We start from the raw sequence: 13244 nt of genomic DNA on the forward strand, positions 1-13244 counted from the left end.
AGGTGTTAATTAGTAACAACAATTCCGAAAGGATCGAAATGATTATGATGATTGCTTTTTATTAAAAATATACGAATACGTAGTCATATAAGTTGGAATTCGAATATTTTAGGACCTTACCTGATCGGTATAAACGAAAGCCTCGCAGAGGGAAAGCTGCACCGGTGTAGGTGTCGGCGTGTTTGCCTCCAGGTGCACGGACACGAAAGCTCCGGGCATTGGTGGATTACAAGGCAGGAATAGAGGTTGTCCTTCTTCTTGGGGACCGGTGAAGCGATTGCAAATTGGATTGGTTCCCAAGTCCGGACGGTTATTACCGACACGAACGACAATTGTTCCGGGTACCCCATCGCCTGCAACAAAAGAAAAGTGCATAAAATAAGAAGCCGATAGAAACATATTCTCTCAATAATAATAAACAAAGAGGATTATTAACACGTTGACCTCTGTATTACTCATAAGTGAGACCTACAAATGTTCCGATCTAAAAATAAATTTTTATCGTGTCATAGTTGTGCAAGGTGAATTACATTAGAATATGCAATTCAGAAACTTAGAAATTAGAAATTAGGAATTTTTTGTTTTAGTTTTATGAAATTGTTGGCAATCATTGTGTACAAGGAGAGTGTTTTTCTATGCCCTTGAGAATGTTCAGCACACTATATACTGAAAGAGCAGACGTTGGTTCCTAAATAAGGAACAGTAGCACTAATTAAGACTGAAACGGCTATCTCTGTGGAAGCACTTCCTAGAAATTCAGGAACTTGTTTCAATTATTAATGATCTAGCAATTCCGTTCCGCTACGTCTCAAAAATTTATAAATTCACTTTACGCATACTTTTTGCAGTCACGAATCGCTATCTGATCGTATACACGACATTCTGCTACTAGTAACTTTCAACGATTTAATAACTTGATCGCACCACGATTTAAAACAATCTCGTACAGTATTTCGATTCGCGGAATACATTAAACTGAACGATACGAAACGTTACTGTTCAACGAAGATGTCACTTTATTACTACCAATTATTATTATTGTTGAGCTCGTTTGTCACGAACAATATTTCGATTATCGTGTTCAGTATAATCAGTGATTGAAAAATCTGGCATCCGAACGAATATATGTACATATAAACTCGTCTGAAATAATCCGGAGCTCGGCGAGTACTACATCTTTCGACCTGGAAAACACTTCAGGTGTGACCAGATGGACAGCCGTCGTTTCGTCCACGACCATCAACTCCAATTACATGCTTTCCACCTTTCGTTCCTTGTAATCGCCTACGCGATGGTCACAATTTTCTATTCAGCGAAATCGTTCGGTATTTCCATTATTATTATTATTATTATATATCAGTTTATAACTATGCCAATGATAAACTAAATTTAAGCAATTCGATATTTTAGTATGATAATATAAGGGTAAGATATTTCAAGTCTAGCGATAAATCATCTGTGCTCGTGAAAATGCGAAAACTTTTTTAAAATTGGATTAAGCGATTTGTATATTTTTTAAATGATAGAGGGTCTATGATTAAACTACTTTGTAACAATTTTTTTAGTACTTGGAGTGGCACAACAAAATAAAAGACTGCTTTATCGGAGCCTAGAGCGAAAATTTAAAGAATGTGTTTCGTAAATCTCGGTTAACACAAAGTCAAGTTACAGTGTTGATCGATTTTAAAAACTGCAGATTTCTCGTACTTATTGGATGGAAGTGTCAGAAATCGGGACAAAACTGTGATTTTTGCGAGCTCTAATTATTTACAGCTAATACCAATGTCAAACGATTTCGATGAAATTTTCAAGATGCATATAAACTAACGGCACCTGTGAAAAGCATTCTTCAAATCCTCGTTATAGGCTCCAATAAAAAAATTATTAAATGATTTTTGTACCTTTTTTCATTACCCTGGGCAACAGTACATTTAAAAAAAATTATTCCCGTTACAGTCTATTAGACTGGTCCCGCTATCGTCTGAAAAAATTCAAGTCGTTTAATCCGGTTCTAAAAAAGTTATTATGGTTTAAAAGGTATCCGAATATTAATGGGAGTTCGTGTATCTTATAACAAAAATTGACTCAGTATAAAAGGTAAAATTAAAACTAGAAATTATTATACAACTGTAAATATGTTATAATGTTAAGAATCTGATAATGATCTGGTGTAAATCCACGTAATAGTGAGTAAGCAAAAGAAACTTATAAACTGTATACATAATAAATGTTTCTTTCTAAACTCTAAAATAAAGATAAGTTTTTCAGCAATAATAGAGCCAATTCTCGATGAAAGGAAAGTTGAATATAGTGACATTCATTGAGTTTCATGCTACACTGTGCATGGTTTATCTGTGCATATTTATACATTTATGGGATTGGAAGGATGAAATGATGGCTACGCTATTAAGAAGATACTGAAATATCACTTAGCTGATCTAACAATACTATTGTTACTGTTAATAAGAACCCGTTCACTACTGAAGTGCAGACGATCCACGAGTCGTGAGCACGCTAACATAATCGAGTTCTTCTCTGTTATCCTGTTAAAAAAACGATAGCAAAACGATAACCGAACTTCTGTGCAATTAAACGCGTTCGTGTAATGCGCTCGCATCACCAAGACGCATCGTGAAAGTTGCACCTTGTTCTTCCCTGCCGAGGCAGAAACGCTTCTAAAATGGTTAACCAATCTGATCACGACGGCCATCATTATGCGTGAGTCAGTTCGCAAAACGCGATCGCGATCGCGATCGTGGCGATCCTCTTTGTGGATGCTACCTGAATCCTTACAGAAGAAAGCTGTATTATTCAGAGTAGAATCGTTTTTGTCCTGAGATGAATAAGAAGTAACATGCTACCTACGTTCGGACGCATTAGGAAAACTTAATGAAAGTAACATTGAACCATGATAATTGCATCGAATCTTCCCATTCGTTGAGCGGAACATTTCTGGATGAGTTTAAGTGCTGGGAGATCAGTGTATGTATTCTGCAATTATAAGCCGAAGTTCAGTAATTTCAGTCTCATAAACGGCATATAGCAATTATTAACTTCATAACTATTCGACAACTTTAATTTAAAGATGGCGTTAAATATGATTGCAAACGAACAATGAAATGAGAGATTAAAATTGAAAATTGATCTGCAAAATGTGTTTACAAATGTTTTGAGAATATTCTTTAGTACCAGAGTTTCTGCGGTGTGTTGTGAAAGGATAGAAAATGGGTTTCCTTTCTGTGAACAACAGAGCACTCTCACTCTTGATTTCCGTGTAAACGTGAACGTCTGTCATTATTATCGGACGTTTCGTTTAACGGTGAAAGTTTTACCCCTGTTTGATCAGCCATTTGTCCGTGGAAATCTATTCCAGACACCGCGACAAAATCGCGGAACTCGTGAAACCACCGACATGGCACGTCTCACCGAGATCGTAAATGCTTGGATAAGTATTCCTGTGAAATTCTCTGTAGACATTTTAAAGGCATTCTCTGTACCGTGTTAAAAATTTCATGAATTTGTTTGATAGTCTCCAGATAAAGATTATAGCAAATTTATTGAAAGTTTGCGAAGAACTATTAACATGTATGTTTATTTTCTAATATCTTGAAATTATCAATGTGAGAAAGAAATTTATATTTGACTCCCGAGTTTTACAACTGATGCAGAACATTTTTATTTTGAATAAACATCCGCAGACTATAAGTAAATTGCGATTTTCTATGTAATCATATAAATCAAAATTGCCTAAGTCGATTATAAGAAGAGGACGTTAAACGAAAAAGTATTTCTCCTTTTTATAATTGTTCGAAAGTAATACACCTATATTTTTAAGTTTTTCTAATAGCATTATAATTTTGAATTTGATTTATTTATGTTTGCCATAAATGCAATTGTACTATGCTTTAGGTAAAATTGTACTGTATTTTCTCTGACTTCTTCTACCATTTATGAGAGAGAGAGAGAGTTAGTAGCGATGAATAACTGTTTAAGGACTTTGTTACAACAAAACTACTCGCTATTAAATATGTTCTGACTTCTTCCGTGCACTTATAGTTTAGGAAAATATCGTAAAAGGAAGTAATAGTTCAGTGATGGTAGAGTTAAAAGTTGGTTCCAACGAATTATATAACCTTCGAGAAGAAGAACGATTGTCTGCTTGTGTGAATTACGATGAACTGTAATATATTATAATTCGTCAGAGTTAAATAATACTTACGGGAACGAAAATTAATAACGGTTTTATTACTTAATAACTATCATTATAAAATTTACGATCTTTTCGTGGTTAATTAAATTTTAGCATCGAGGAAGTTATTAAAACAGAATCACTCCAGCTAGTCAAATTAGGTAATGCTTGTAATGGAGCAGTGTAACTTGCCTGTTTAAGAACTCATTCCAAACGAAACAGTAAAACGGAAACTCGAGGCAGAAAATGAAAATGACAGCGGCCGATAGTAACATGCAGGATTGCAGAGCGATGCACTATTATTCAGCGATCAAAAGTGAAAAGACTCTCACTTTCGTTCTGGAAAGTTTCTAAATATTTCTCGCGTCCGAACAATGCTCGCGATAGGCGAATTTACGGTCATATTTTACGGTTTGCTGAAGAGACGCCATAATTTTTAGCGTTTCGGTCGTAGACATTAATCGTGACGGCCAACTTTTCTCATAGAAAGTGTCGTTTTACTGCTAATTGTCAGTTTTCCGGAAGACGTAAAGTAAAGTACTCTAAATTTCAGTCTTCTAATATCTTCCAGGCTTTTGCCCCGTTTACAGCTTCAGGTATTTTTAATAGAAACTGACCTCTTGCTATCTCCGGAAAAAATGATTTGACAATTAAACGAACTAAACAACTGTCATGATAATTATTTATATATTCAATAAGCAACATTATCGTTAATTCCTTGCGGTACCATTTTTTTACGGTTGCTGTTTAAATATTGCGTTAATTAAACTGTTTAAAACTCGTGATGGGGATTCCTAGTATTAATAAATATGCAAAATAAGTATTAATCTTTCTTCTCTTCTAAGAAGTTATTGTATTCAAAACATTTTTAACCATTGCAACTGTTTAAATATCGTGTTAATTTTCGGCCGGGAATCGTGACTCCAAACGTTCTCAGGCAAAAACTAACTCCGATAAAAACTTCGTATCGCTTTCGAGGAATTCGCTTCGAAAATTAACGCGATATTTAAACAGTTGCAATGGTTAAAACTGTTTTGAATGTAATAACTTCTTAGAAGGGAAGAAAGATTAATACTTATATTGCATATTTATTAATACTAGGAATCTCCATCACGAGTTAAACTCGTCAAAATAGGACTAGGGTTTGACAATAACGTAGTAAGACTAATCCTGTACATAAATTAACTCGTTAAATCATATTATAATACAAATAGAAGAGAATACAAAAGGAAAAAAATAATTACACCCTAAGAAAACGATTCATCCTCTTTACTCTGACTAACGTATGAGAGGTAAAAAAATATTAATACAAAAATAATTCTGCTTGGTTTTCATTTAGGTGTAAAATCAGAATTTATCACTTGTAAATATTGAACCTCAAAACTTAATCATTTCTAAATATTGCCAAATTTCTTTTGGCAACCGTTGTTACGATCTCCATTGGCTAAACTACTAACAAGTGCTGTCATTAGGCATTTTAACATATTGCTTTCACTATTCTAAACCGCTAAATATACAGCGTGGGTCAGAATTCGTAGTACAACCAATCAAAGGTTGATTCTACGTTTCAAATAAGATACGGATTTGGAAGAACATTCTTTTAACTGGTGCTTCATTTTCCGAAAAATCGTTTTTAACGTTTATGTATCTTTGTAAAGGATTTAATTGTCGCCTAATGTTCTAATGCAGTTGCCTCCACCCGAGATAGTGTTTAAAAACATTAACAATGATGGAAACTTTCCGTTTATTACGTACGTATTTTGCAAGAATTATTGTTCGTAAATCTTGCATACTTACTGGTTTTGTGAAAGCAATATGCTAAAATGCCTAAGACAGCACTTTTTAGTACAATAGTTTGGACAATGAAGATTATAACTGCGGTTCTCAAAAGAAATTTGGTAATTGTTGGAAACGTTATTTTTTCCTACATATCTGTACCTGAAGTTTTAATAACATTTACGGGGAGTATGTAATTTATCAAAGGTATCTAATTTGCAGAGAGTATCTAATCTACAGAGTAAGTTACACATGTACACACTTGTTTAGTGAAATCTTAATACGAAAGATCGTGCAATCCTTACACGGCTGAAAAAAAAGAAGTATGAAATGTGCTAAACATTCTCGTAATAAGCATCTGTCGAATTTAGCACAAAAAATAGTTCACGTAAGTTTATGAAAGTAAAAAAGAAAACTAGTTGTTTGCTACTTGAATATGTAGTAGAAACCGGTTATTTGATACTTTAATTTTTCCTTTGGTTTTATAATTGCTTTTGGGAGCCTTGGTATAAAACTTGCTAAATTAGATGGTAGATTGGACGGCACTTTTTCATCGGTACCAATGCGCTCTTCCATGAAAGTAGCTTTCAGATTTGCTTTTGATAGCGGAGTGGTATGAATTCGTCGTTCAAGAAAAGTCTGTGGATACTATATAAGATCAGTATTATAAATTCGTAACAAATATTCCGAGATATATAAATTGCGTAAATGGTTCAAGTTGTCTCGAAGTCCCATTATTTTAAAACGTCAGCATAATCGGATAAATTTTCTCTTCTTTACATTCCTTTCCCGTTTATTGAAACGTCTGTCTGAAGCAAATGTAGCAAATACTTTCCCTTATGTAAATGATTTTGTTCCAGTAATGCATTGCAGTATTTATGTGCTGTTTTGCAAATTCTAACATGTTCTTCCGGTTAGCATCCATCATGGAGTATTTCTTACGGAGCATGCAATCTCGGTATTAAAAAATTCTAGATTCTAGTACGTACTTACACCACGGTAATTTTGAATTTCCGCAAAATAGTTCTTTCACTTTTACTCCGGTTTTCGAATTTTACTCGTCCATCATTGTCTATTTTAATTTACCGAGTTTGACATATTTGATAAATATTTTTGGAAAATACTTAAATGAACTTTAAAATCATGTTTACTGCAGCGTTACTTTGCTATAAGTGCTATGCAACCAATCGTGGAAGCAATTAAATTTTATGTGGTACCAATAACGTTTCGCATAGCAGACCTTACTCTCTTCATAGCACGAGTGGTTCTCATAAGCGTTTTCTGTTATCACCTGTGTTGTTTGATAACCTTTGTGAACCGTATTGAAAAATAATTTGAAACTTTGAATCTTCTACGCTACTGTTAATTATATCTCTGAAAGTGCGCTTTGTGTTTAGAAAATATATTTTGAAAAATACACGAAAAGCAATTTCTGCAGAGAAAATGGAAGAACAATTTAGGTAAGAACAGAAAATTAATAGAACAGAAAAGCGTATGCTGAACGTACAGGTTATTTTATACCTATTCTAAATAATTCTGGTTTTACTCACCGCAACATGGTTTTCCAAAATCTAACCGGACGAGCTGCACCATGTATGGTTCCAGCAAATTCACGTACCACCATGGTCTAAGTTCTGGTCTCGTCAGGGTACAGGTTTGGGGTGTGTAAATTTGTCCACTGCTGCCGTCTACTGCTCGCTGCGGAATTCCACCTTCTGAACTGCTGGATTGCATCGGCGCTTTGCCACCCGCAACATTTAAAACTGTAATGGCAAAAGAGTCGCGCCATTAAATATCTATTATTACTCTACAACCGATAAGACGTATTTTATCAAACAGACCAAACATTTATTACAACAAATGTTCATATATTAGTTGCGGAAAATATTTTTTTAGGAAAATATTATCTTACCTGATCTCGAAAAAGTTAAAAAATGTTCAAGGAAGTAATTAAATAATTTCAAACAATCGAATTATAAGAGTCTCAACGTAAAATTGACTTCTTCGTAAAATAATGATTAGATTTCGGATTTTTATGGAAAATGAAACCATTGATTTTAAGAAACAGGAAACATATTTTTCCTCTTTCTTTAGTAATTCCAATAAGATGAATTTAATACATCGACACCGTTCAACGTATAAATTCATTAAATTTCCAGGCTAGTAATGACAAAATATCTCTATATTGCTCCATTCACAAAATTCGAATTTCTATTTTTGTATATGTGCTATTCAATTCTTTTAACACGACATCACTTCGAACTATGATCGTTTTAATTTTTCGAAGGACTCGAGTCTCTTTTTCCTATACGACTATTTCTATGGTTATCGCATAATTAAAATAACTGTACTCCGTTACTATTCAAAAGCGAACGGAGACATTCTTTCCCGCTGCCTTCCGTTCACACAACGAAAAAGTGTACGGCTGAATAAGCGATGGGAAGCACGAATTAGTTTCTTAGTTTCCATTGCATTCCTAGTTATTTGTACACTTGGAACTGCCCCGCCCAAATTGCGGTACTTCCGACACGTGCTCGCGATGTGCAAATCCTAGGTCGCATTAGCTCCTGGTGTACGCATTCTGCAAACTATACGGGGTATCGCATTTTCGACGCCATTTAAATCACTCTACCATGCTAACCGCACGCGAATAGCTATCTGGTTAATACTTCGCCAATTATACCCTGTTTGTAATCCGTTTATTACCCGTGTTCGTGATACAAATCAACAGACTGTGCTGAGAAAGCGTTTTTCATTGCGAATTCTACGGGCTTCTCTTTCTTGTCAAATCATTTCAAACGTATTTTTTCCAAAATCACGGAAAGATTTACCAGTGCAAAATCAATTTTACTTTCAAATCATCATTTTTTTATAAATGCGAATTATATGTTCATAATCTCTAAGAACAGAGTGTAAAATATTATTTCCTGTAAGATCCACAGAATTTGTGAACTGTCTCTAATTAAAGTTCCTGTTATGCTGCTTTATATTTGTACTGCACACGTTTTGTGTTGAGTTTGTTTATACATTCCATTCTTTCCTCTCTTTTTATGTATTCCACTTTTATGTATCTTATGAAATTCGTGTTAGAATCAAGTTTTGTATAATTTTCACGTGAGTACAGTTTCACTGAAATTTTGAATAATACAAATAATCTTCTACTCTCAAGAATAATAATCATAAATATACATTTATAACATACTCTACGAAATTTCTACTTGACATAAACATGTGTAGTATTACGATTGAACTACGGATGCTATGTAAATTTCCACTTTCGTGGACTATTCTGTAGGAAACAGAATAATTCTTGTATTTCATAATTTAGTACATGCCGCATCGATAATTTTTGTGCAGTGGATATCTGTTTCCAGAAAAATCAAACGAGACTGAGATTAATTTTGGTTGGTGCACACTTTCCTTAATAGGTACTTTACTTTGCGCATGCCACAAATACATAATGATGCGGAGTCTGATAATTATCATCGGCAAGAAGTTGTTTAGTCGTTTGATGTAGTCACTGGAGTGCGTTTCGCCGAAGGACCTGGGAAAATGTTAGCGGCTCATTGCCGTTCCCATTAAATAAAAAGAAGGTCGCGAAACAGTCACGTCACACGGTTGAACAGCCGTTCGGCACGCAGATGCGCAAACTTTTGTGTACGCGTTACCACTGTTGCACATTCGTGAAACAAGTTGCGTCGATCTTGCGGTAGTTTTGCTGTACCGTAACGTGAGAATTTTATCGACGCTAACTGGCACTCTGCCTAGATGTTAGTAGTCCCCTTTTCCATTGATTAGCTCCTGTCGATCATCGCGAGAGTTCGGTTCACGGGAATTACTACCCTCCCCATTCATAACGAGCAATTTCTGTGAACTGTTGACGCAGCAAAGGAAAGTGGTAGGATTTTTATTTGTTCCTATTTTTATGAAGAATTTCTTAACCATTTTTTTCATTTCTTCGTCAAAAACTTTCACTTTAGGTTTGACAAATAATCTATCTAATAGTGGTGTTTTATTCATAATTTATTTAGATTTTCAATTCATACATTTCTTGTCAGACAAGAATTACAAAATGAACTTGTTTCAGAGGATGTTGCAATGAATACAAAAAACAGTTTGCCCTGAATATTGCTCTATCGTATGCAAATAGTGTGAACAGTTAATTATATGTATGCTTGAATGCACAGGAGATTCAATTGTTATTTCCAGTAAAAAGAAACACAAATTCAACGATTTATTTTTTAGTAATATTGAGTTTCCTCTTATTTTATTGATTACACGTTAAACTTTATATGACCTTTTTACGATCTCGCCAATTTAGGTCCGATGAAGGAACAGGTGTGCTTTCATGGAAATAATTCCATGGTGTTTTGAATATGAATAATATGACGGGCATTACAGATATCGAAAACGGGTCGTGAATCATAGAAAACCGGTTGGCTATCACGACTATGCTCAAGATCTAAGACCTACGAGAAGTTGATCGGCATTCCATCCAGGTGTAGTTGGAAGAACATAGATAATCGATGCGTTCTCGACCTAAACCTACATACCGAGTCCCGCGGAGTTACGATATACCACACGCGTTCCCACAAGCCTATACACATACATGCGGCCACGTCTTTATTTACAGTTACTCTTCGCATGGGCCATCAGCAAAGATTTCATCTCTCGAGAGACGAAACTATTTTCCGGTGCTCGATCGAACGAAACATTTAATACTCCATTCTAATTTTAGTAAAATTTGCTACTCTTTAGTATCTTAGCAGGTCATTCAAGCTTCTTTCAATACTTTTAACGATAAAATACACGATAAAAATGTTACCTAATTTAGCCCAACGCTTATGTATTATAGCAAAGAAATATTTTTCTAGTATTGTGTATTAATCGTGGTATTATAGTTAATATTATTACAACAAAGAAAAGCGAAATATTTAGACAAGAGTAGCTTACTATGTCTTAAAATTGCTTATGGCATTTTCGTTTATGCTCTACCATTAAACACACTAAAAATTGTCAAATTATACACTAAATATACATTCAGTTGAAATAATGCCCAATTAAAGCGCGAAAGAAATCCTTTATTTATACTAAAACCATAATTTGTAAAATAAAGTTGCTTGTTTTAATCGATCATTTAAGAAGTCATGCTAAAGTTCTTATCTTTTCCGTCAAGATCTAACATATATTAGGAAACGAAACAGGAAGATGATCCGACGATTTTGATGTGAACGTGTAAAGCTATTTTTTACGAAAACGTAAATATTCGTGACTGATATTTTCTATTGAAATAATTTTTTACGTTAATGTCGGCGAAGATTACTAAAGAGATATACTGATTCTTAGCGGCCCATAAAAAATTCTGTCCCCCATTTTGCTTATATCATCTATACAGTTAATGTGGCTTATTAAAAATATCTCTTATGATACGATCGGAATACAAATGTATGTAATTTGCATCTAAACGGGTGTCCAAGCACTTAAACCATAATGGAAAGGTTACAATATAATACTATAGTTCGATTATCATTATGCTATCCGTATAACGAGTTAGTAGACATTCATATTCCTCGAAGCAACTCAAGTTATATCTCATATGGTTTATGCCCTGACCAAAGCTATAGAATAATAAATGAGTTATGGATATAGTATTATTAAAACGAAGGTATCTCTCGCTATGCTTTGGACACCTTTTACGGTGAACCTAAACCTCCAAAGTCAATGAACTCATTAGTCGATTAACATATGCCGATTATTGAATTTTCTTCGCGCAGTTTCAATTAATTAAGATAAGGAGCTAGCACCACCTGCGGGATGTATACCTAACCGATCTATTATATCAACGCGTTAAAAATACAATATATTACACGTATCAAATATAAAATAGGGAGTTCGGTGAAGCATAACATCGATAAAGTCAAAGTACAAAATATATTCGAACTTATTAAAGAAACCGAAATTCTTAAACTGATCTGATAAAAATGTTTTTGTCACTAATAACCAAGCAGCTGATGCGACATTAAAAGCTATAATAATAGAAAAGGTGTTTGTTTTCTGTTTTCCTATTTTTCTGTTTAGATATTATGTTAAGAATGTGCAATAGATGCTGCACTAATCTTCTTTAGTGAAAAACTGATTTCTCTACTTTCTTCTCTTACAGATTTCTGAAAGATATTTCATTCGAAGTATCCTTAGACATAATTTTACACAGAGGTCATATTTTCTTCTTTCTCTATTTCTGATTTTGTTTCTCATTTAACCTACTTTTACGAGCTGAACGAACTTTTGAAAAGCAAATTAGTTGTTCCGACGATAATTCTCTGTAATAAGAAAACTTAGCGTTAACTGGGTTCCTTGCGTCGCTTGAAAGAAGTGTTACCGCAATAGAAAGTACTAAATGCAGTTTCCTACAGCTTGCAGACAAAAGCTGCTTTACTATCAAACTAAGAGAAAGAAATCGAACAACGTGACTACGAAGATGACTGCATTTAAATAATTTTTATTCGGTTCCGCGAGACGGTCTGACCACGATCATTAGGATGTTTGCGAACGGAAAAATTCCGGGGGAATAAGTGAAAGTCGCCAGGAAAATTGCAGATTGTAATGCGAAAACTTGATTGTACTTGCTAACAAGAAATTGTGCTACCTGATTTATGCAGCTTCGTCACGTTTTGATTGTTGCATGCGGTCGTTGTACTTTGCACAATAGATCTAGCTTAATCGAGAACTATGCATAGGCACAGGAGGTAAAATAAATTATTATAAATTGTTGTATATGATTTAAACGCTATAAGTAAATCTTTTCAAATGTGTAGCAAAAACATTAATAAAATTGGTAGTTGGGTGTCTATGATTAATAATTAAATAGAAGAACTGCGGCTGGATTTCTTAATAATATTTTCAGTAGCTATAGAAATTTTATTGGAGAAACAACGAGTCTATTTCAGTAATTTTTTATTGAGGTTATTATGTAAACCAAGGTCTTTAAACTTTTCTTTTCTATACTGTTAATTATTATAGTTACTGTATGTTTCCGCGAATTTCTTTTGTTTAGAAATTTTTGGGATCAAACAGTCCTTTTATTCTGTATTTACCCGTTTACGATCTAATGACTTATGAACTGAACTGTACCGCCATTAGACAATTATTGCGCTAAAGCGTGAGTCATTGTTAATTATGTATTTTCTATTTTTGTTCACAATTTCTCAACCGAATCCATTATTTACACCGTTCGATGTGTAGGAGTGAAATCAATTGTAAGGGACTGTATCAATGGCAA

At 34.2% G+C, this 13244-nt stretch overlaps 1 protein-coding gene across 1 annotated transcript in view; it reads right to left on the reverse strand.

Moving 5' to 3' along the window:
- LOC144479018 (uncharacterized) overlaps positions 1-13244 on the reverse strand; it is a 36813-nt gene that overhangs the window by 9859 nt on the left and 13710 nt on the right. The window contains exons 3-4 of the mRNA XM_078197476.1: positions 7516-7728; positions 121-353 (exon numbers count right to left, since the gene is read on the reverse strand). Of these exons, the coding sequence (XP_078053602.1) occupies positions 121-353; positions 7516-7728 (446 nt within the window). The remainder of the gene's footprint in view (positions 1-120; positions 354-7515; positions 7729-13244) is intronic.

The sequence above is a fragment of the Augochlora pura genome, chromosome 1 (assembly GCF_028453695.1).
Source record: "Augochlora pura isolate Apur16 chromosome 1, APUR_v2.2.1, whole genome shotgun sequence".
Classification (NCBI taxonomy): domain Eukaryota; kingdom Metazoa; phylum Arthropoda; class Insecta; order Hymenoptera; family Halictidae; genus Augochlora; species Augochlora pura.